The sequence below is a fragment of the Pavona decussata genome, unplaced genomic scaffold (assembly GCF_977016875.1).
Source record: "Pavona decussata unplaced genomic scaffold, jaPavDecu1.1 SCAFFOLD_140, whole genome shotgun sequence".
NCBI classification, from domain to species: domain Eukaryota; kingdom Metazoa; phylum Cnidaria; class Anthozoa; order Scleractinia; family Agariciidae; genus Pavona; species Pavona decussata.
In genome coordinates, this window is record NW_028145553.1 from 602501 (window position 1) to 627484 (window position 24984).

The following is a 24984-nucleotide window of genomic DNA, read 5'->3' on the forward strand; positions in this document are numbered from 1 at the left end:
ACAGCGGGCTCCCGGAACCACGAAACCGTACCCTAAGGAAACGGGTTCCGAACGTCTAACAATAAACACAAAACTGTGTTTCTGAGGCCAAAGGATGGTCCCGTACGGTAAACAACAAACCCTGAGACTGGCCCCCGGAGCTAATAACGGTCCCCGGACCGTAATAACAAACCGCTTACAAAGCTGGCTCCCGGAGCAAAAAATACGGTCCCGGACCGTAAAGACTAAACTCCTTTAAAGCCGGCTCCCGGAGCCAAAACGGTCCCGGACCGTTAATAACAAACTCCTTTCAAATCTGGCTCCCGGAGCCAAAAACGGTCCCGGACCGTTAATAACAAACTCCTTTCAAAACTGGCTCCCGGAGCTAAAGACGGTCCCGGACCGTTAATAAGAAACTCCTTTCAAAACTGGCTCCCGGAGCCAAAACGGTCCCGGACCGTTAATAACAAGCTCCTTTAAAAACTAGGCTCCCGGAGCTAAAAACGGTCCCGGACCGTTAATAAGAAACTCCTTTCAAAACTGGCTCCCGGAGCCAAAGCGGTCCCGGACCGTTAATAACAAACTGGCTCCCGGAGCTAAAAACGGTCCCGGACCGTTAATAAGAAACTCCTTTCAAATCTGGCTCCCGGAGCCAAAACGGTCCCGGACCGTTAATAACAATCTTCTTACAAAACTGGCTCCCGGAGCCAAAAACGGTCCCGGACCGTTAATAACAAACTTCTTTGAAATCTGGCTCCCGGACCGTTAGTAACAATCTCCTTACAAAACTGGCTCCCGGAGCCAAAACGGTCCCGGACCGTTAATAACAAACTACTTTCAAATCTGGCTCCCGGAGCCAAAACGGTCCCGGACCGTTAATAGCAAACTTCTTTGAAATCTGGCTCCCGGAGCCAAAACGGTCCCGGACCGTTAATAACAAACTTCTTTAAAATCTGGCTCCCGGACCGTAATCAATAAAAGATACATTACAACCTGGCTCTCGGAGCCAAAAAACCTAAGATATGCAACGGATTAAAAGCGGTTTCCGAAACGAGAGATAAAGTATGGGCTCCCGGAGCCCGCAAAACAAAACAGGCACAAACCGAAAACATAACTTAACAATAGCAGAATAAAGGTCTACTAAAGGTAAAACCTACGAACATAAAAAGGTCCTAAGAACTTGTAGAGATAACACCAGAGAAAACACAAGAAACAAGGGAACGAACGGTGACAAACAAGCGTACCCAAGGGACACGTGGCACGTAAAAACCACCCAGATAACGAAACCGGCGAAAACAGGTAAGAATACCAAACTAACCGAAACGCCAAAGAAAAAACTATGATAAGACGGCCTACGACAGAAGACTAGCATACGAAAACAAGCCGAAACACGTACCACAAAGCGGAAGAGACAGAAAAAATACCTGATTAGGTTCCACCACGGGTTCTGCTGCCGGTCTTGGCGCAGGTTCCGCCGGAGGTTCTGGAGGCGGTTCTGGTGCTGGTGGCAACGCAGGTAAATCGCCCGCCGGCTCCGCCATGAAGAAAGAAACCACAGTTCAAGCGAAGAAAAGAAAAAAACGGGCTGGTGTTGGTTGACCGACTAGAAAAAGCGAAACTCGGCCGTTCGTTTCGGCGGACGGCGCTGTGACAGAGTAAAATCAAAGCCACATGGCCTAGCTTATTAATAAGTAAAGCCCGAAATGCACTAATGCCATCCCCAGGGCCACGGAGCAATTTGAAAGGTCGTTTCATGATGCGCTAATTAATTATTCAGTGAGAATAGTATGACAGTGTTGCGTGTATAATTAAATGTTGAAGCTGTGTTGAAATCCCTCCGCAACCTGTTCCTCAGTGAGACCGTGCAACCTTTTGAAAATATTATATTGAGAATTGTAAGAGTAAAATATCATAGCTGAGTTTTCTTGGACATTTTTAATTAAGGGTGTCTTTTCGGAATTTTTGATTTGCGAAAGACTCCAGTATCAACTTGAGTAAGACGCTTCTTTAGCACATGACGACTAAGACTTTTGAAATGTTTAAATGTCCTGGTTTTGAATTGTTCCTGAGAATAGAAATGTCCTGCATGGAAACATTTACGGTTACCCAAACTAACTGAGAGGAAAACTCTATTCATAAGCTAACCGCTTTACTTCGCGTAACTCCAATAAAATACGTTAAACTGAGTAGTGAATCGACACCGAATTACACTGCACTGCCGTTAATTATGAATCTACTTTTTTTTATAAAATAAATTTAAACTCTCCACAAAACAATGTATGTTACAACAAGCCTATATTTAACTTTTTCTGTTTACTCGATTAGTTTACACATCTCGTTAATTCCTCTTTAAGTGGTAATTTCCGCGACATTAATAAAAGCAAGGCGTTGACTTCCGTGGCGCTTTCACCCCAAATTTTGAATTCTGTCGTGCAGCAGAGCACAGGCACCCGTCAAACACTGACATACCATCATTTTCTCTGAGCCGAATGCGACCCTATAAATGCTGTCAAACTTTGGTTGTTTCTATTTATTTTCCAATTTTTAAGATTTTGGTGTCAGCTAATGCTAGAATGTAAACAGATGCTCTTCTTTTGAAACCATGGAGGGACACACGAATCATCAAAAGGGTAGCCTGCGAACAAGCTCTCTGTTAGGTCAGTCGCGAAAGAATTTTTCAATTATAGGTGAGCGAAGCAAGCCGCGCGATCCTCGGGGCTCTCTTGGCGGCTCACCTAAAATTCTTTCGCGGCTGACTTAACAGAGAGCTTCTTCACCGGGGGTGGGACTCTCATATGAAAGGGTCGGATATGCTCGTCGAGGATGGTAAAATTTATGGACCCTCAGTCGAGGCTCGCGATGTTTCTGTTGAACCAAAAGACATGAACGCATCAATTCTCCAGTACAATCAGCTTTAATGGCAATAATAAGTTCGTATACACACTGCACGCGAGCAAAAACAACCAACCAAATCTTTTGTTCTGGTAACATAGCAACTGTCAAAAACAGGTCTCGTTAGCTTTCTTAGCTTTTATTTATTTATTTATTTATTTATTTATTATTTATTATCATTTTTTTACTTGTCTTGTGACGAACATTCTAGATGGTTAGAAATGTTCTGATCGAAAATTAAAATACTTACTTGTCAGAATGTAGCGCCCAGTGCGGGCCTTTAAAAGTACTGATCGTGATTATGTGTAGCCTACAGTGCAGGCGTTTTTCATGGGCGAGCGCTGAATAATAAGTTTAGTTCGCGTATTTGAAGGAGGCTGAGGGGGAGGGGGGGGGGGGGGGCGGCAGGTTTTGCGTGTTTTCGACTTTTTAAGGTTACCCTATACCTTCAGAGGTGTCTCGCGTTTGAGCGATGTAGCGCGTCCAGTTTAAACTGTAGATACCTAAACCCCTACATCAACTATTAAAGCTTATAGAGCTGGCTATCAAACTATACCAAGAACTTTGAACTAAAATGAATTGTCGAATTTTTCACGACCTCTAAATGCGAGCGTCCGAATCACCTGTTTAAAGCTACAAGTCAAAGCGAATTTTGTTTTTTGCTAATTTAATTTGCTCCTCAGTTTCCGGACGCAAAGCGCTAAAAAAATCGTGTCTGCGTTTTGCCATATTAAATTGCAATCAAAAGTTATAGAGCATTTTCGAAATAGGATGAAAAAAATGTGGAGTAATCGTACAAAAATCGCTCTCGCAGAAAAAATATCTCGCTTTTTCTGCTTGTATGTTAAACTAGCTACTGTCCAAATTTTAAAGCAAACGAACAAATTCCTTTTCAGTTTTAGCTATTTGAATTGGCTCCTCCAAGTGAAAAAAATGATTCGAGAAAACAGCGCTAAAAATTCGGCAATTTTTCATTTTATTTCAAAATTCTTGGTTTAGTTGGATGGCCAGCTCTACAAGCCTTAATTTGATATAAGGGTTCAGGTATCTACAGTTTAAACCGGACGCGCTACATCGCTTGGACGCGAGATACCTCTGGAGACACTCTAAAGGTATAGGGTAACCTTAGGTCTTTTAAGCCTTTTGCAATGGTCGACACATTTATATTGATCAAGTAATGATATTTTAAGGAATTTTGTTTTTGCCATTGAAATCTCTCATTATTTACTGTTATTTGACTTTGCAATATTGCACCAATGTTGTTTGGCCCAACATGTTCACAACAAGCAAATCAAAAATGACAATTCTTTTGCCGCCAGAGTCAAAGATCTGGTATCTACGGTTTAAACTGGACGCGCAACATTGTTTGGACGCGAGTCACCTCTCAAGGTATACGGTAGGACTTTCATAGCCTTTGGATAAAATATTGAAACGCTGAATGCTGTTTTCGGTACCGCCAGTTATACTAGGCAAGATGCTTCTACCTTTTGAGTCGTGCACTTTATCTGACCAAGCAAATGAAAGCTTTGGAGCAGTAGTTTTCCTGCCACCGTTTATTACGTTCTGTACAAGGTGGTTCTATATTTTAAGTTCACTGATCAAATCCTTTGGTGTGACCATTCAAATGACAGCCTTCTTTCCGGTAGTCGTTGAGGTACAATCGAATGTGACGTCATCGGCTAACCTGACCACAAATGTCGCTACTCTCGATTAGGGTAAGAGGCTACCTTCAAATAAAACCTGTATAAAACTACTTTCATCTAGCTTTGTTTGATGTTCATACTTTTTCCTACTTCCACTTTACATGTAAGAAAATTTGCCAATTTTCTTGTTTCGCACCGAAAACTGAGAGGACAATTAACACGAACTGTATTTTCTTGCAACCGGACCTTTCAGTTCTTGTTCAGCATGAGGTTCCTAAAATACTCGTTGCTAAGACCTTTCTTAGGTTCAGCTCCACTCTTGGCCTCAGGCTTTTCCTCACTCTGCGGAGTCGAGCTCTTTGTCGAGGGAACTGGGGCTGAGGATGCAGGTTTCTGAAGTGACCTGGGGAGGAGTTGTAACTGGGTCCGAGCGCGGCCTCGGCTGGAATACAAACAAGAGGTCAAGTCGCACTTCGTAGCTAAGTGTCCTCACGTCCGGAGCGTAACCAGGTTTGTGTAGCAACAAGCTCTGGGCCCAGTTGTTCAAAGCCCGATTAAGCTAATCCTGGGTTAACGTGAACTTTGATTTGAGTATATTTACTTATCCGTAAGGATTCGTCCAAATGATTTTGTCCTTAAGTTTTACCTTAGACCTTTCTCTACCGTTAGCTTAAAATAAGCCTTTAAAATCATTTTTAATGAGCGAGATGAAAACTTCGGTTAACTTTTAATCGTGGATTAGCGTTAATCGGCTTTCGAACAACAACTATAGCTAGTAGTATTGCCACTCCCTCCTTTCCGCCCCCCCCCCCCCCCCCCCGAAGTACAAGCGTCCCTTTTTTATGAAAAAAATAAAATAAAAAAATAAATAAATACGAAGGTTTCTTCGTTTATTCCTTTGTGTCGTGTAGTACCAAAGGACAAAGCAACTCTGGGATGCTAGTCCATTGCAGGGTTACCCCCAACAGTATGTCGCCATTGCACATTTATGCAACGGGATGAAGAGAGACTGTGTGAAGTAAAGTTTTTTTTGTCTACGGAAACAGAACGACCACCTTAAGTAGAGAGCAACCTAGCCTCGAACCATCAATCCTCTTTTCTGCCGATCGAAAGTCTTACGAATCATAATCACCAAATCACCGCTCTCCACACGGTGCAAAATCAAGCGAGACAAATGTGCGGCGTACGCCGCCAACCCCCTCGTGCTTCTCCACCACTGTTCTTCGAAACTGTTGCGCGCAATAGTTAGCAACTGAATTTTATCGAATAAGAGTGGACACAAGGTGACACTGTAAAGTTGGGTGTTTTTGCTACACTGTGGAACCGATCCTTGAATTGAGTGGCTGGGTTGCGAGTGTTTCAAGGTTTCTCTGCTCTGTACGTTTAAAGAGCTTTCCGGTTTTTGACCGCCCAAAAGTTGGGAAAGAGTAAACTTTATGGATACCAAGAGCACTTTGCCAAGTTCTGTTTTCTCTACACAGTTTTAAACCCCGCAAAAATATTCCTGTATTAGTAGGCACCACCCATAGGATACCCAAGTATCTCGAGATGCGCAGAACGTATGCGCGGGTGACAAAAGTAGGGACTGTCCTTAAAGGCTAAGAAAACCCACGAAATATAAGTTACCCAGGTTATTACAGGAAAATTTCTTAGACGAAGTCACGTGTTCCTACCTTCCCGGTTGCTCTTTCGCCCGTTGTTGTTGGTCGGCCCCAGGCTGCCTGGGTTTTCTACTCGGAGGATTTGACAAAGCAACCGATATCTGCCTTTCTCCAACCTGACTGCCATCCAGAGCAACAATGGCGGCGGACGCCTGAGTCTAAAAACAAACATATGATAGATGTATGGGTTATTGTTAAATGATGCGAGTACTGGGCTATATCGCGAACAGCCTAACTAAAAGACGTGAAAGTCTATTAGATTGTTAGAACGCAATACTTTTGAGTGTATTTCGAAACGTGACGTGCGTGGCGTGACGTGGTGTCAAACTGCAAAAATCAGGTAAATCCAGACGTAAAGAGTCCTTTGCAATCTTGGACAAGGCTTCATTTTGATATCAAAATTAACTTCCTTTATCCTTAGAAAATACACGAGGAAAAAAAAGACTTAACAGTGACGCCTTGTGTGGCAAGTTGCATCCCACTGGACAAAAATAAAATCAATCAATCAATCAATCAATGAATCAGGACTATTCCGAGATAAAACACGGAGTGTGCGCTACATTCTTTTTTCTGTTCTATCTGAACACTGTATTTGAAAAAAAGCAAATAGGTCATTTTGGAGTTGCTATAAACCTCACTGTGAAAGCGAGGCTAAGTGCAAAACTCATAATTATGAAAATTATTTTGTTTTTATATGAATGAAAACTAATTTTCATTACAAAAACGATGCCGTAGCCTCGCTTCCATAATGAGGTTCAAAGCAACTCGGAAAAGGCCTATTCTGTGGGCTGTAAAACCGCTATCTTGGATCCAGGAGGCTGTCTTTCTAACAACGGTAATTCTAATTCTTCACCGCTACCATAACTTCTCACACTCAAACGCAAAAAGACCGCGCCACTTTCAGGCCATGTCTCCAGTGCCGTAAGATTTATATTTAGTGTAAAACGTTATTTGCAAAAACCCGTGGCAAGCCGAATTTCCCACCGGAAATGACGTCCGTGACAAGGCAGTCATAATTTACAGCGGTCTCACTCACCTCTTGTTCATACTCTATATAACCAAATCCTTTGGGTTTCCCGACTCGGTTCGTCACTAGACGAATCTGGTTCACTTTTCCGTGCTGAAATAACACAATATCACTACATCAGCTGCTTCTTATCCATAGCAGTGTAAAGTCAACCTGTCTTTAGTAACTTTAGTGCGTACATTGTATCTTTGTATTTTAGTTTTCTGTTTCGGTACAAAATTTCCGAACTCCAAACATTTTTAAATAGTGAAATTTGTTGTAGCGTTATGGTTAAGCTTATTTCTTCCTGTTTTGATTTAAGAAATAATTGAAACCAAATAATATAATCTGATAAAGTTTAATCATCTTCTCCGCCTTCTTTTCTGTAGTAAGTACTTTGCATTTTATGTTTTCATTACTTGGCAAAACTTTAGGACACTTTTAGCGTTTTTCCAATACTGTAACAAGTTATATGGTCATACAAATGAATGCAAATTTTACATTTTAATCCACAAACTTCAAAGGTCAGAACCACCCTGTACAGCACAATACACAGCACTACAGGTAAGAACTGCTCAGTAACTTTCATTTGAATGGCCACACTTTAGGATATAATCCACAGAATCAAAAGTTAGAACCACCTCGTACAGCACATTAAACAGCACAACAAGTACGAACTTGAGAATGATGTGTTATCCAGTACGTGACACAGGCATACTCGGAAAAAGGAAATCCGAGTGCGCCTGTCAGGAGTCATTCTCGTCCCCAGAGCGACGTCTGAGCCCCAACGTTTTTTTTTTTTTAAATTGTTGAACGAGTGGCTCTGGGTCCATCCAAAAATATCTTTTTTTTCATTGGCTGTCGAAAACCTGATGCGCTATAAGGTGAAAAATGCTACGCTTCTGCGCATTTGTCTTTACTTCCTAATACTGAGCAGTACTGAGCAATAATAATACTGAGCAAGCGCAATGGTAATTTATCACACTGAGCGTGCGCTACCGGATGTCGTGAAATTCACGACATCCGGTAACGGCTGTTACCAGGGCCTACGATCCAACCGCTGACCAGAAGATCGTAGGCTCTGGGAACGAGGATGGTCAGGAGTCGAACCTAAGACCTTCCGATTACTAGTTCAAAGACTGAGCTTCAGGAGACTCTTTGGAGCTAGGGCCATTAACCTAGGTTCATGGGACAAACATCCTACACACTGCTAAGTAAGAACTTCTCAGTAGCTTTTATCTGAATGGTCACGCCAAACAAAGAGAAAGTATCAAAAGAACGCTTACCTCTTTAAACAAAGTTTCTAAATCTGACTCTTTGACGTCGAACGGGAGATTGGAGACGAACACTGTTTTCTTGTCCAGTGACGTCGGGAACTGTACAGAAAATTCAATAGTTAATCTTTGTATGAGCTAGAAAACAACTGGCCATTAAAAATTATTTTAACTCAGAAGTCTTATAACCTGCCCTGGCGTACGTTTCTCAAATTCCCGAAAAGATGTCGGACCCGCAAAACTATTTTACAATTTACATGCAAAAAATGTATCACCAAAATTCAATTTTTGATAATTTTGAAAGCAAAAGCATTTTACGTTTTCCAAGATTAAGAAACACATTGAGTTAGTTTGTTCGAAAAACTAGCGACAATCTGTAGAAACAGGATACAAAAATTACTTTTCGTGCCCGAAATCTCTTCGAGAACTTTGAGAAACGCACGCCTGCTACGATACCCCGGTGAGCTTAATCCTGTAGGACTATTGTTGGCATACTAGGAGAACCAAGGAGCAAATAGTCAGGACAAGGGCGGAGGTAGGGGGGATTTCACGGCTGAAATCGCAGAAGGGAAGTTTCCAAGCATGTATTATTGGTGGTGACATTCGACAGCGTAAGCGGACGTCCTCCTCAGAGTTGTGTAGATGTTGACTCGTCGGTTGATGGTTAAATTGCATGATACAAGCGCGAAAAAAGCGCGCGTGGAGTGCGCGCTAAAGGGAGGACTATTTGAGTTTCTATCCGTCTGTTGTCATGCTAACGTCCGTTGATCTGTTACTAGTTAAATTGTTATAAAAGGTCATTTTAAGAGAGAAAAGAGCTGTGACCAACCTTGAACTGTGTTGGGTTTTTGGATTTATCCACAGACGGGGATATAAACATGGGTCTTCCTTCCAACTTGGTCCGATCCATGGACAGGGCCGCTTGAACTGAAGACTAAATTCAATCAATCAACAATCAATCATCCACGAAACGCAAGGAATTATTGAAATATTCGACAACAAACACTCGTGCTTCAGTTCTAACTGAACAACAAAAAGAAACCATTGAATGTAGGACCGCAAGAAGTCCGCACAAGACGGGGAGACCTGCACCATTTGCAACGTCTTCCATGGTTGGTCGAGAGAACAAAAAACGAACAACAGAACAAAGTTCCCAGCCCTAAAAACAATGCAGCTGCTGGTTATCAGGGTCCAGCGAAAATAGAGCTATTGAGACGGAGAGAGGGAGACGCGAACTGAACTCGCGAGGTCCATTTACTTGATTGCTCTAGACGCACGCGCGTTCGTACGCCGGACGATCCAACAAAAAAAGTACAGACTTTGTTCCAGCCTGGGCCTGCACAGATTGCGAAAATCACAACAAATTTTAAGCCTTAGTGTTCATCTGGGAGTTACGACAGATTTTGCCAACAAGAAGACTGGGTTTCGAGGGGATGGGAAGGGAGGGGAGGGTAACATGGGGAAAATAACTTCGCGATTCTCTTACCTCGTTCTTGAACTCTACATAAGCATATCCTTTCGATCTGCCCATCTGGTTTTTCACCAACCGGACTTCAGTTATTTCACCAAGCTGCAATTAATACCGAGACAACATTTATTTGACAAGTAGAAATACTGAGAAAAGGCTTTTCACGAGACGAGGATGTACAGAATACTACTCTATCATACTTCCCCTGTGGGGTGGGGCGGGGACTTCCATATAAAAGTCACAGGAGCGTCTGTCTGAAATTTTGAAACGAATCCTTAGAACGTCCATAATTCTGTGGGAGTGGGGGAGTGGTAGTCGCTAAGGAACGCCCCCTCCCCATCCCCCGGAAATATTTCGCTTTACTTGGTCACGAACTTTCCTTCCCTCGGGGATAACTTAGAAGGAAGCAAACCCGCCAAATAACCGGCCGCAGTGCAAAGAAACTACGCTCTTGTGCATCAGTTATTTCCCGTAGTGCCAATCCGCCCCCGCCCGACCCCCGGGTATTAGGATTCAAGATAAACTGGCAAATCCCCAGGGCGGGGGCAAACGAGCTGTTCAAATGCCCTGTGATACAACTAGAAAAATAAATATATTTCTTCGTTTCTGAGTGTACCTTCATTAGAATAAAAGTTATTTCAGGCCAAACAAAACCTCAAACAAGTCTCATTTCTGACTATCGTTCCAGTGATCGTTTGTTCTATGGGTCTACCATCTCATCTCTTTCTCCTTAGACGGAGGTAATCACAAATTTATAATCTTTGCCGATGAATATATCATTGAAAGGAAATGAGAGTGCTGTGAGGTGAAAATCACGAGGACGTCAAACACCCTGGGGTAAACTAATGCCCGCCCCCGGGGATAGACTAATGCTCGCCCCTCGGGGTAGACTAATGCCCGCCCCTCGGGGTAGACTTATGACCGCCCTCGGGGGTAGACTAATGCCCGCCCCCGGGGTAAACTAATACCCGCCCCGGGGGTAGACTAATGCACGCCCCTCGGGGCAGACAATGCCCCACTAATGCCCGGGGGGATGGGCATTGTTGGAATTGACTGATGCATTACGATTATCTCAATCCATTCTACGTTGTCCTTACCGGTGAGAAAGTACTCTTGAGGCGTTCTTCATCAATCGAAAATAAAAGATTACTAACAAATACAGTGTTCGGATCTTTCGTGCTGTTGAAGAGAAATAACAGAAAATAAAAAATGCCAGTGGTTTGTTGCGACGTTCAATAATACACGGCCTCTGAACCTTAAATTCAATTGCTGAATGAACTAAACATGGTATAAACAGTGTAATTCTGAGAGAATTCATTTAGTCTACAGCTAACCTGTCGTGGGTGTGTTTTGCTGAAGCTGGTGCTTGCTCTGTAGATGCTGCCTGTGTGGCTGTAGAGACGTTCTTTTCTCCGTCCACTAAAACCAAACCACGTATTTTAAATAGAGCGGTTTTAAATTGAGTGCCAAAAGTAATTTTGCGTTTGCTTCGGTTTTGCTTTACTGCGTGCTGTGATTAGCTGGCAAAGCGCCATTTTCTCAGCCAATGGGAAGTCAAACCAAAACCAATCGTGTCCTGGTCGCACGCGTTTTCCCGCGCTTGGCGCCGGTTACATGCATTTGCTTCGAATTCTGATTGGTTCATTGTACTGTTTACGTCTGCTTTGATTGGTAAGAGTAATTACTTTGGTTTTCCGACACTCAACTGAGAGCCACTCTAAGTAAAGACAGTAAGCATAAAACTAACAAAAACGATTTGTTCACAAGTGTGTGGGAAATATAAGATATCCATAATTATTAGGAAACTGTGCTGTTAAGGCCAAGTAATACGAGCAACATTTTCTTTCAACTTGTCGCGCAACAATGTTGCAATTGCAAGTTGCGATTGTTTGCTGTCCAATCCGTATTACCACCTCCGCTCGCAACAAATTTTCTTGTTTCAAAAAGTAGAAACAGCGTCTACTTTCTACAACGCGCGGAGGTGGTAATAATGGCAACAAACAATCGCAATTTGCGATGCAACATTGTTGCGCGAAGAGTTGAAAGAAAATGCTCCCCGTATTACTTGGCCTTGAATCCCTTTTACAAGGAAACCACCGCTATGCGACATTCGATATGTTTGCAAGCAACAGGGAGGTTCAGTTCTGCTTAGGACTCAAGGAGAGATACGGCGTATGAATATTAAATTTTAAAACGAAAACATACAACACCATAGTACTGAATAGCTTTCATTGACTGAAATGGTCACATTTTAGGATTTCTTGCACAAACTCAAAAAATAGAACCACCACGTACACTCACTAGCTTTCATTTAATTAAATGCACAATTTTGGATTTCTTCAACAGACAAGACTTAGAAGCACCTTGTGCAGCATAATCAGCAGCACCACAGGAAAGTACTGCTCAGTAGCTTTCATTTGAATGGTCACACTTTATGATTTCATCCACAGACTCAAAACTAAGAACCATCTTGTACAGCACAATAAATAGCACCACAGAAAAGTACAGCTTAGTAGCTTTCCTTACAATAGTCACACTTTAGGTTTTCACAGAAAGACTCAAAAGTGAGAACTGACAGATAATTAAAGGTTTGGCACTTGTGGAAGAGGTTTTGGAAGAGCAGAGAAATCTTACCGTGAGGTCTTTTGGCGGCTGGTTCACCAGAATCTTCTTCATTTTGTTTAGTTTCCTGATTTTTGTCTCCAGGGATGCCTTGATCAGAAGCCTGAAAGAGGAAACAAGACTCACAAGAGTAAGAATATTCCACAACAAAATCCAAATCATGGGGAAACTATAGCTATGAATATTTTAGCTAAATTGCGGAATGGAAAATGTTTAGCAGGCCAACCGGGAGATCATCTAAAAACTGCAAAGTTCACTAGGCTGATAGTAGTCCCTCTCTTGCAAGTCGTGAGGGCAAACTTATCATGCAAGGAAGCGAAGCTGAGGAGTGGAGAAGTGGAACAACTCGTTCAGCTTTGCAATTTGGTTGGCACACTTTAATAGACCCTTCTCCAAAATGGTGGCCGAAAATTCAAATAAGTGAAAATTAAAAACGTATACCAGCAATAGAAAGAGCACTTTTACTTTAGCAACCCTGCAAAGTTTCAGCATATCAGGTGTAATATCAGCTGAAAAATGTAAGTTGAAAAATGAAAAATTTACAGACGTTTATATGACTGGGGGTATGACGTATACCCCCAGTCACACAAACGTCTGTAAATTTGTCAAATTTCATCTTACATTTCCTAAGCTGATATAAAACCTAATATGCAAGGTTACTAAAGTGAAGGTGCTCTTTCCAGTGCTGGTATCAGTTTTTAATTCAGTTCAATTTTAACTTATTCAAATCTGTTGCCGCCATTTTGGAGAAGGGTCTTTTAAGCGTAGCACATATCATCGGGTCCTAATGGCCTTTGAATATCTTCACGGACAAATCGAATTTCATTGGATGTCAAATGTAACAAAGATGTACACGGCCATAAAACTAAAGGAAAGAGTGACGTCCGATTGTTTTTGGCAAAACGTAATTGGTGACAGCATACATTTGTTCACTCAATTTTTAAGGACTGAAACAATTACAGTTAGTACAATTTGGGGGAAATTAAGTGCGAAATAAAGAAGGCAGCGTATTGGGTCAGTTATTAAAAGACAGTTTAGACGGTCTTTAACAAAACCACGTTCAAAGCCATTTTCAATTTTGCCAACAGTCATATCTAAACATTGTCTGCTGCTGACGGTAACAAGAAGGCTTGCATCCCAGACTAGAAAACTATTTATCTACTTAAAATAAACCGCTTATAAACAGATTTGGAGGCCCACTAATTGTCTTAAGCCGCGGCCTAAGTGAGACTCTGTTTAAATAACTGGCCCATTGAGACTAAACGAAAAGGCTAAATTTCCAAATGAAGGAAATTTATTCCTGAGCGCAAGTCCCTTATTAGGGAACAAGCGAAGTTAATCAGCGACGACGGCAATGCCAACGAAAACGTCACTTGAAAATATAACATTGCAAATTCCAAGAATTCGCTTTCAAAAAGATGTAGAACGTCACGGTAATTTCCAGGCTTTCAAACTGTTTTGCACATGGGGCTGTGGTTCCTTGCACTCTTTAGTACTTTACAAGAAAACAGTTCACCTTTCTTTTCTTCATTTCCAGTTTAGATTTTTTCTGCTCTGCTTTCTTGGCGGCCTTTCTCTCGGCATTTGCAATTTTCCTTTTCTCTTGAGCTTCTTCCTCGGCTTGCGCACGAACGATTTCTTTTTCAGCGGCCTAAAAGGAAAACAAGCTAATACGTAAACAAAGAAACAAACAAATAAACAAATATTGGTCTAACTAATGAGCCACCAGCACCCATCTTGCGTACCTATCAAGATTCGAGAAATTTTCAAATTTCGTAAATTTGCAAGGGTAATCACCGCTGTCTTGAAGAGCTTGGTGATTTTGAGGCAAGTAAGAGTAGTAAATATACTTGATACATTTAGCGAATTTCGTAACATACCCCAAACACTTTGAAAAGTAGCGACGATTTCTTTTATAATCAAGGTTTTTTAGTTAATCTTCGGAGGCGACAGTTGTTTCCGAGCACCTTCCGATCACTCTCGAAAATGACCGAAGATTTGCTAGACCTTGATTGTTGACAGTTTGGAAACATGACTGAGGACAACTTAAGAGCTGACAATTTCCAAAGATATTCGAAATACAATTTTCCCTTAGAACTCGCATTTAAGTTTTGCATATGAGGAATCTCTCCAGACGTATCAGAAATTTACCTTCTGTCTTCGCTCATTGACTCTTAACAGCTGCACACGACATCTTGAAAACGCGGCATCCCAATCTTCCAGCGTCCCTAAAATCAAAAAAGCAATTAAATTAACAGCCAAATGCTTAAACTGAAAAGTCCCTAGATTATCTAATCTAGATTATCTATCTTCGCACAACATAGTTAACAATAACTTGTCGTTTATAGACAATTTATCGGCAACGACAGGACCTTAATAGCCCATAACCGAGGGGGCTTATAAGCGGGGGACGCGAGAGGGGGGGGGGGGGGGGGCTTATAAGAGGGATCTTACATTAGTCTTTCACTTTCTCCAGGCTCCACTTACCTTCCTCTCGCTCAAAGCTGAGCAGGGCCTGGACTACCATCTCCGGGTTATCACTTGCAGACTGGACAGCTCGCTGGAGAACCTTGCGACACTTCTTAATATCACGACTGCACCTGGAAAGAGGATATGAAAAGAATGTTTTAGGACGTGTTTTATAAAGGCTTGTACAACATGCCCAAAAGGGAGGGAGGGAGGGAAGGAGGGAGGGAAGGAAGGAAGGAAGGAAGGAAGGAAGGAAGGAAGGAAGGAAGGAAGGAAGGAAGGAAGGAAGGAAGGAAGGAAGGAAGGAAGGAAGGAAGGAAGGAAGGAAGGAAGGAAGGAAGGAAGGAAGGAAGGAAGGAAGGAAGGAAGGAAGGAAGGAAGGAAGGAAGGAAGAAGGAAGGAAGGAAGGAAGGAAGGAAGGAAGGAAGGAAGGAAGGAGGAAGGAAGGAAGGAAGGAAGGAAGGAAGAAGGAAGGAAGGAAGGAAGGAAGGAAGGAATAGAGGGAGGGAGGGAGGAAGGGAGAGAGGAAGGAAGGAAGGAAGGAAGGAAGGAAGGAGGGAGGGAAGGAAGGAAGGAAGGAAGGAAGGAAGGAAGGAAGGAAGGAAGGATTTTCAAATTTGAGTCCAAATTCCAACTCGTCCTGCCATTAAACCTAGCCTATGAGAAGGCGCTCCTTTGCGGAGTTTACAAGTGTACCTTATGCTAGGCTACAAGTTCCAAAGATTGCAAAGGAACACAAGACATCGGGATTCAAAGTGCATGCTGAACCCCTTCGCATGCCCTCGAGTAACCGGATAAGTTAAAGAGGGGAGATTACTTAAAGGCCGACTACGTTAAAACAGAAATCCTTCACTGGAACCCTGGTTTAATATTTGTATCAGCAAGGAAAGTACTCCATGAAAGGGCCATGGGCAACAGAAACACTTCTACCAAAATATGCTGAACAAAAGTGAAAACAATAAAATTGATTTTATTGGCAGAACTTGTGTCCATAATAGTGTGCACTTTTTGACAACACTCAAAAAATATCAATTAACGGGGAACTGTCACAGAGATTTTGCCGTATTTTGATCAAAGCTACTCAAATATTTTTAAAACATAGAACTTTCTTTCTAACATGAAATTGTCCGGAGAACACAGCGAGAAAAATATTGACTGATTTTTCCAATGAAGAAGAAACTATAAATCAGTTTTTAGCAATTTCTCCAAATACACAGGAAGAACATGAAAAAATTAGTCAATAATCCATTTCCATCCAAGCCATCCGCAGCAAAAGATGACAAATGCTAACTTATGCATACTCGTAGAGTAATTGTTAACAATATGGAACCATAATTTTAATATTTTAATCGATACAAGTATGTGTTTTCGCTATTCAAAGGCACACTAAAAGTCGGTGATACTACCCCTTTAAACTGTCATGCGATCGCGCGAGGTTCTTTTAAAGAGAAAGGTCTAGACCAAGCAAGGAAAGTCTAGTCTGAACGAGACCTTAGTGGTTGACCTCTCTTAGTATAAGTCAAAGCCCTTCTGACCTTAAAACATTTGCATACTCGAGCCAGAATTCCGCCTCTCGTCCGTGGTTGGACATCACTTTGTCCCAAATTCTCTGACATTCTGACATGTTCTTAATGTGAAATGCCTGTCATATGGAACAAAGGAATTCAGTCAGGATAGTTAAAAATATATGGGGTAATGCCTTGAGGTCTTGATTCCAGCTTTTTGGCCACAAAAGTCTATTATTTACCTGCCCTGCTTATACAGGAATTTTTTTCTAGACCACCAAGAGAACAAAACGAAGTGAAGTTTCATATAAAGAACGAGCCACATTCATTTGTACCAATTTTGTTAAAGTTGATATCCATTCCCTAGCTAAATACACTCATGAATAGTTTGTGTCAAGAGAACATCATTATTTCTGGTTTGTGTAAAATAGAACAGCTTGTTGCATGTAACGCGCAATATTATTGCAATGTGGTATCATAATTTATGATACATCATTGCTGTACCTAACCTTTACCCCACTGCCGTGTATGTTAGTGACAAGACAATGGTTCTCAAGTAATTAGGAATAGTTTCTGTGGCCTTGTTTGTCCAACTGTCAAGTCATGGAAAAAACTGAACAGTAGAGATAGTTTCAAGGCACCTACATGTGTAAGACATTCCATTCACTTTCAAAAACGTGTAAGACATTCCATTCACTTTCAAAAACTCATTTATATTTTATAAGCCATTGACCTATCAAATGGTCGATAATGTATCGCGTGCAGTGACTTTATATCGAAAAACCTCCTCCTTATTAGTATGCAGTGTTTTATCAGCTGATAAAACACTCCTCATTAGCATGCGATGCATGTTTTTCTCGTATGCTAATTTCCAACGTTCACAAAAGCATAATTGTTATGAACTCTATAGACACACGCTTTTCCAGGAATGTTTTTGAAGCCATTCAAAAAACTCGCAGCACTTGTTTTATCGAGTCTAAAACCACTGGACTGCGCCTCGTGGTTTTAAACTCGATAAAAAACACTCCTGCTTGTTTTTAGACATTACGTAAATTACGTTTGTCTTTATATTTTTGTCTGCATCTGACGCTCACCTCAATTCTTGCCCGGTATCTGTCTAGGAGATTTGTGGGATCACCTTCCTTTCCAAAATCTACCATGAAGACAGCGAGGAATGTTTAACACACAGGAGCAACTTTCTCAGAAGTCATTTTAACTGATGTGTTCCAAGTCTCAAACGTATTTTTGGATTAGAGTCAAGGTTCTTTATAAAATCAAAGGCTGAGAAGGAAATCCTCTGTGTTTGTAAAGCAGTGGAAGATAATTAAAAAATCAATCACGCTAATCTTTATTGAGGACAACAACTTCACTAGAAGTGATTGACAGAGAAGTCCTCTAAAAGACTACATGTAAATACACAACCTACGAAAAATCTGGTAAGAACTACATAAAATTTATACAAACCATATGACAATTAAAAAGCATAAGTTAAAACCAGGGTGGATAAGATAGTAAGATTCTAAGAAAAATCAACGCATTTATTACAAAATGGCTTCAGAATGATCATGCTGAAAATCCTCATTGAGGGTGCTTCCCTTAGTGAGGAGTCAAGTAAATTGCAGTCATTAGCAGCAAAGTTAATACATGTAGTGGACGAATTTTCCCAGCCCCATCTTCTACTGGTTGCAGCTTTCTTATGATTGGTCCTTGGTCTAGTGTATAATTATGTTTGTTAGTGTTTAAAAATCTCTGATAGTTAAGAGGTGTTCTGGAATGTTGTTTTATTAGTTTTTGTTTGTTTGTTTGTTTGTTGTTGTTCTTGTTATTTTTTTATTTGCAATTACGACCATTCAACAGTCTCAACATTATTTAGTATACAAGCTCTCCGTTAGCCGTTACTGTTGCCGTTCTTACACCTCAAACTAAGTGGCAGCCCAAGACTAGTAAATATCGGGGTTTGTACTGATAAAATTTGTGAACCACTAGTCACTGAGCAAGTCATGTTAGAAGACATTTTGGACAGATAAATAAATAAAGAAAACAGGTTCAGTTAATCATCAATTAGCCTGTTCCAGGCTCCTAGAGAGAAGCGCGAAGGAGAGGGCGAGGGGACGAAAACGAGGGGGGCTCTCCCCCACCCCCGTCGTTTTCGTTCCCTCGCCCTCTCCTTCGCGCTTCTCTCTAGGAGCCTGGAACAGGCTAATCATCAATGGGAAAGCAAAATGGAAAAATGTGGGGTTTTTTGTTTTTGTTTTGTTTAATCTTTTTTTTTTTTTTTGCATTTTGACAACTACAAACCCACGTCAGCAAATAAGATACAGTAAATGTGAAAGGATTGAAAATTTTCAGTTTAATTTTCACTAGAGAGTGGAATATTTGGTACTTCTTCAAGCAAATCAAAAATATGCTACAAGAAACTGGATGCATTGATTGGTCATCATGATTACACCTGTAAAGCGGCCTTCACACGACAAATTTATTTTTGTTGGCCAACTGGTGTTGGCCAACTCACGTTGGCGTGTGTGAACGACACAACAACATGTTGGCCGACTGTTGGCGACAAATAGAACTTGACTCTCGCATTTGACATGTGAACGATAAACAAACATGTGTTGCTGAATTTTAACCAATCAAAATTCGTCCACTCATCACGTGATTTGCCCAACACTCACAAAATGGCGGATGAGTTTATCCGACCGGCATCCGATGGCGAAAGGGATGCCTTTAATAAAAGCAAGCCTGAAGCGGCAACTCTCCGTATGTGCCATTGCACCACGGACGCCATGTTGCGAGTTGGCGTATGTTGCGATTTGACGTGTGTTTGACGTGAGAACTCAAGAGTTGGCTAACAAAAATTTGTCGTGTGAAGGCCGCTTAAGTTGTAACAGTGGAAGAACGACTAAATGTTGACTTACAATTCTGTAAGTATTCAGTTGCCATTTTAAAAGTCTCCCTGAGTTCTTTCACCTGATGACCATCTGAAAAAATGTAAAAGATACCAGTTCTAAGTTAAATGTGTTTCTAACTAAAGTGCGTAAATAACTTTTTTTTAAGTGGTTAAAGTTATAACGACAATGTGACATGCCGGCAATTGTTAATTGGAAGGCCACCCTGCACAAGTGAGGTGAGAACTGTGAGAATAGAAAAAAAAGGATGGGTGGAATGTGTGATCATGTTAAACAAACAAGAGATTTGAGAAGAGGAAACAGGGGAGGGGAGGGGAGAGAAGGGGAGAAGAGAGAAGTATGGGGGGAGGGGGGAAGAGGAGATGAAATGAGATAAGGCAAGGGGAGAGACAGGAGAGAAGGGAAAAAGAAAGGAGTGTAGGGAGGGGGAGAGGAGCCGATGGAAGAGAAGAAGAGGAGAGCTGAGGTGAAGAGAAGAGAAGAGACGCAATAAGACAAGAAGAGAACAGAATAGAACAGAAAGAAATGGATTGAAAGCTGTTCTTGTAACTATCGACCATGATTTTGCAGATGTTCTGGCTGATTGGGATAAAAAATGTAAACAGGCTGTTTAAAACAATAAACATTAAACAAGTACATTTAATTCAGAGCAAAAGTTGTTCCTTTCAAAAGGCAATATTCCCATGTAACATTGGGCTTTCTGAGACAATGATAGGTTTTAAAAATTAATAATATTTAGCATTACTGCATTCTACCTTCACTCCAGTCATCCACCTTTCTTCTTGTGTAATCACAGTAACAGTGCCATAACTGCAAATAGTCATCACTGTTGGAAAAGCCACACCCAAGGGCTGTGTCCAGAGTTTCTGAAACAAGAAAGAGAGGAAGAAAAAGAGAAGAAATATATAAACAACATTCTAACTATGCAAACTATCTTCAGATTTTCATCGAACTTCCCAAGATGAATCAAACCTACCAGCGAGCAGTTTGTGAGGGATGCAAAAAAAACTTACCATCTTTGGGCTCTCCAGGTAAAAGCTTTATCCTTAATGGACTTTTCTTATTTATTTAGATACAATTTCTTTGTAGTCCAGTACACTCCTCTCTTACCTTTGACTTTGTTATTGTCTTGCTTGGTGCGTTCCTAAAAAAGTAGGTAGCAAAAGAACACAAAGTTTAGTAAAACACAGTTGTAAGTTAATGTGTACAGTATTTATATGTTACATTTTAGGGGTATTTATTGTTTGCAGTGGAGAATAAGAAAGAGATTGGAGAGAAAGGGAAGGAAGGGAGTGAGGGAAAGAGAGCAATGAAAAGAGAGCAAGGTAGGACATTGGAAAAAGGAGAGGGAGGCAGGCAGGGATGGAAGGATTAGCAGAGAAGAGGAGAGGAAAGCAGGGCAGAACATAGGAGAGCAGAGGAGTGTAAAGAGAAGTGGAAAAAAGAAAGGAGGAGGGAGAAGAGAAAAGGAGAGGGAGGTAGACCAGGAAGAAAGGTGGGAGGGAGAATGAGAGAAAGAGAGGGAGAGCAAGAATAAAAGGGGATGGAAAGAGAACAAGAGAGGAAGTGGACAGGGTAGAGGTGGTAGGAGGGAGCAGTGTGAGATGAAGGGAGGTGGGAAGGAAGGTAGGTAAGAGTGAGAAAAAGAGAAACACTCTGATTGGAAGAGAGAGGAAGGGGTGGGGGGAAAGTGAGATGGAGGAAGGAAGGCAGGGAAATGAGGAAGGTGGGAGTTAGAATGAGGGAAAGGAGAAATGGAAGAAAAGAGGAATTATGAGAGAGGGAAGGGGCAAAGAGATCTCAACTGAACTGAAAATTTATTTATACTCAGAATTCTGGGAGAAAGAGAGAGAAGCAGGGGGGCTGAGAATAGAGAAAGGTGGCTGGACAGAGGATAGGGATGGAGTGCAAAAAGTGAGAGGCAGGAAGGTAACGAGGGTGGGAGCTGGGAAGTACAAATGAGAAAGAAGGGGTTGGTAAGAGAGATAAGGAGGGAGGGGGGAAAGTGGGGAAGGCAGGGAAATGAGGAAGGAGGGCTATGGGTGGGGGAAAGACAGAGAAAGGGAGTGGAAAGAGAAAACAGGAGGGAGGGCAAGGAAGAGAGTGGGAGGGAGATAGGGGAGGAAAGGTGGTGGTGAGGGAGAAGGGAGGAGATGGAGAGATAGAAGGAGTAACGAAGGGAGGGAGGGATTGGGTGACAGTAATGATGAACCATGGGATAGAATGACAGAAGGAAGAATGGACAGGCAGACAGAAAAATTGGAACTAAAGGGATGGCTGACTGAATAGATAGAGGGATAACAAGCAAACACCAAAGAAAGCTCAAACTAAATAAAGGGGAATAGATTTACTGTACCAGTGCTCTAATGTAGTTCTGCCAGAGAAGAGAGACCCAGGGACAGTTTCTGACAGCACGTTCATGGACTGGAATCACCACAGATGTTATCTTTAGGTTGGAGTCCTAATGAAATATAACAAACTCCTGATAGTAAAACATCATTGGCAAAAGAACCAGCATTTACTTTTGTAATAAATTTAACCAATCTATGGTAAAAAAAGAAACAAATTAAGTACAAAATTTCATTTTATACAAAAATAAAAATAAGGAAATAAAATAACAGAGGTTCTGAACAAAATGTTTGGGATGGAGGCCTCTCTGGGGACACTCTAGATATGGTTCCACTCCTCCCCCTTACAATGTTGATGAACAAAGACGAATCTATGCGTGTGATATCCACATACGTAAATGCTCAATGTTGAATAAGGGGTGGAGGGGGGGGGGGGTGGGTTATTTCAGCAAGTGACCTGGAGCAAAGATGTTGCTTCTGTTGAGGTAAAATTTAGAGGAAAAACTTTCAAAAAGAGCCAAGTGCCTCAAACTCAATTGGCCGAGAAAGTAGGCATTTCAGCGTTACAAGAATATGGCAGCTGTCTGTTGATTTGTACCCAGAGTGGCTATTCAACTCACCAGATATGAAGTATATTCAGTCCACATATCTCCCACAAGACAATTTTCCTTCATGGCCCTTTCATACAGACACTGTATTCTGGCTGCATCCCCTTTCTTCAGTTCATACTCCAAGTATGATTTGTACTCAGTGGTCTTAGGTGGCTGTGCTGTAGCCTAAGCGAGGAGATAAGCTATAACTAAGCTAAAGCAAATTTTAGATTGCTTCCTGTTGCTTTTTGTTCAGATTCACTGGAATTTTTAGCAGATTTAGTGGCCTTCAATTCCTTCCGGATTTTTTATGGGCTGCTGAGATAAAAACAGAAATCTTGCCAATAGCCAAAAAGAAAAATTCCATCACATGTATTTCCATTGCACATATGCCAACACGACATTCCAATCCTAGCAGTATGCAGGATCTTTGTCCCATGAACCTAGTTTAATGGCCCTAGCTCCCACAAGTCTTCTGTAGCACAGTGGTAGAGCATCCGAACTTGTAATCGAAATGTCTTACAGTTAAGGAACTTCGACTCTTAATAGGAGCACACGGAATTTCTTTTTCCGAGTTTTCCTGTCTCATTACTGAATAATAAATCATTCTCATGTGAAATTGTTGTTAGAGCACTGGGGAGAAAATAATAAGCAATTGCTCTAAGAAAGAACAAACTATAATCCGTTTTTAGCTACTTCTCTACAATACACAGGAAGAACTTGAAAAAATTGGCAAATTTTTATCAAGTTGCAATCCATTTCCATCCTAGCCATCTGCAGCCAAAGATAATTTTGATTAACTACTGTAGTTTCTGTGCACTAGTAGGGTTATCGGTAACACAACAAAATCATTATTTTGACTATTCCATCAATTCAAATAATGTTTTTGGGCTATTCAAAGTGACACAAAAAATAAGGTGTCACTGCCCCTTTAAACTTCCACATGACTTAAGTTATTCTTTACTTATGGATCCTACCAGTGTATCCTCATAAGGCAGGCATTCTTCCAGCTTAGCCAGTGCTTTCTCATAAGCTATCATCACGGCATCAGGGACAGAGTCTTCTAACCAGTCCTCAAACTCTCTCAAGGTGGCCTGCATACCTATGTAAGGGCCAAATGAGTTTCAAGACTGATAAAAAAAAAATTAATACATACCGGTAGGTGACAGATAGGTGGTTTTACATCTTTAAAATGTACAATGGAATGTGCAGGGCTAGGGACACAAATGCATCCCAGGGTGAATAGCAGAGCAAAGGAGAGGGAAGGGGAGGAAAGGGGAGGAGATGAGAGCAGAAGAGAGGAGGGGAGGGGAAGAAAGTTGAGGTGAAAGCTAGAGCAGAGGAGAGGACAGGATGGGACAGGAAAGGAGGGGATAAGAGAGGGCAGGATGGAAGAGGTAAGGAGCAGAGAAGAAATGAGATGAGAAGCAAAGAAAAGGGAAGAGATGAGAAGAGGAGAAGAGAGTAAAAAAGAGAAGAGGAGTAAAAAGAGGTATACCAGTTTTGGTCAGCAAATGGGGTATCAAGATATCAGTAGTTCAAGGCCTAGCCTCTCACACTCTGTCTTCACTTCATTTCCTTAGGCCCGGTTCAGACGCCGAACTTTTCATGAGCCGAACCTGATATCTCGAATTAAGTACATGAAAAGTTCGGCGTCTGAATCAGTTGAGAACGGCTGTTTCTTTGCTTATGGGGCTCAGCCGTTCTTCCCGCCTGGCTCAGCCGGGAATTTCGGCTTTGGAACGGCTTTGATTTGGACGTCGAACTTTTCATGAGCCGAACCTAATTGCATAAATAACCATAATGTATTTCAAATAAAAAAATTAAAAAGAAAAAGAACAACATTTCGATTGGTTTTGCTTCAAGTAAATTAAGTTCAGCTAATTAAGTTCGGCGTCTGAATCAAAAGGCGGGATTTTCGTGATTTGGGCCGACCTTAATTTGAATTAAGTTCGGCTCATGAAAAGTTTGGCGTCTGAACTGGGCCTAAGACAATAAACATAATTACTCCATCTTGTCAAGTTTTCATTTAAAAAATCTTGTCTCTTTTCACCCAGGGGTATAAGTGGGTACCACTAATAAATGTCTGGGGTAACCCCGTGATGGACCAGCATCCCATACAAGGGGCAGTAGTAATAGTTTTAGCTGCTCCATGCTACAGAAACCATCATGTTAAGCTACAGCCGTATGGGTTAAGCTTGTTTGTTGGTTTATCTCTATCAGATTACCTGCTGCTCATATGCAACTTTCCCACAGGAAGTTTGTGAGATTTTGAACTATAGTTTGTACAAAGACTTTTCTTTACCACTAGCTTAAAATTAGCTTCAAAGAACGGGCCAGGCCCAGGAATGCAATGATTTGCGCTGACAAAATGGTACCTTAGTTGGACAAAATTAATGTCTTTTCATGAAAAGGATTAAATTATTTGCATATACAATGTACACTCCAGAACTTTACCTATAAGAGGTACAGCAAGTTGCCTTTTAAAAAGTGACATCACTTTCTCCTTCTGAGTAGAACTAAGATGAAAAAAGTTCTTATTAACTTTAATTTGCATAAATACACATACATTTGCATGTGCGAGAAGTTAGAAAGTCTGGCCTCAGGGGGCTCATAAAGCT

At 41.4% G+C, this 24984-nt stretch overlaps 2 protein-coding genes across 2 annotated transcripts in view; both read right to left on the bottom strand.

Moving 5' to 3' along the window:
• LOC146466824 (uncharacterized) overlaps window positions 1–1758 on the bottom strand; it is a 2935-nt gene extending 1177 nt beyond the window's left edge. The window contains exon 1 of the mRNA XM_085126697.1: window positions 1404–1758. Within this exon, the coding sequence (XP_084982823.1) occupies window positions 1404–1520 (117 nt within the window). The 5' untranslated portion in view covers window positions 1521–1758. The remainder of the gene's footprint in view (window positions 1–1403) is intronic.
• A 2638-nt stretch (window positions 1759–4396) lies between these two features.
• Window positions 4397–24984, bottom strand: part of LOC146466825 (spliceosome associated factor 3, U4/U6 recycling protein-like) — a 28055-nt gene continuing 7467 nt past the window's right edge. The window contains exons 7-27 of the mRNA XM_085126776.1: window positions 24821–24882; window positions 23341–23465; window positions 22394–22549; window positions 21782–21886; window positions 20536–20569; window positions 20181–20291; window positions 19435–19497; window positions 17614–17672; window positions 16550–16656; window positions 15033–15145; window positions 14697–14773; window positions 14062–14196; window positions 12558–12648; window positions 11258–11342; window positions 11021–11102; window positions 9942–10025; window positions 9285–9389; window positions 8468–8557; window positions 7212–7295; window positions 6188–6333; window positions 4397–4956 (exon numbers count right to left, since the gene is read on the bottom strand). Coding sequence (XP_084982902.1) covers window positions 4764–4956; window positions 6188–6333; window positions 7212–7295; window positions 8468–8557; window positions 9285–9389; window positions 9942–10025; window positions 11021–11102; window positions 11258–11342; window positions 12558–12648; window positions 14062–14196; window positions 14697–14773; window positions 15033–15145; window positions 16550–16656; window positions 17614–17672; window positions 19435–19497; window positions 20181–20291; window positions 20536–20569; window positions 21782–21886; window positions 22394–22549; window positions 23341–23465; window positions 24821–24882 — 2107 coding nt within the window. The 3' untranslated portion in view covers window positions 4397–4763. The remainder of the gene's footprint in view (window positions 4957–6187; window positions 6334–7211; window positions 7296–8467; window positions 8558–9284; window positions 9390–9941; window positions 10026–11020; window positions 11103–11257; window positions 11343–12557; window positions 12649–14061; window positions 14197–14696; window positions 14774–15032; window positions 15146–16549; window positions 16657–17613; window positions 17673–19434; window positions 19498–20180; window positions 20292–20535; window positions 20570–21781; window positions 21887–22393; window positions 22550–23340; window positions 23466–24820; window positions 24883–24984) is intronic.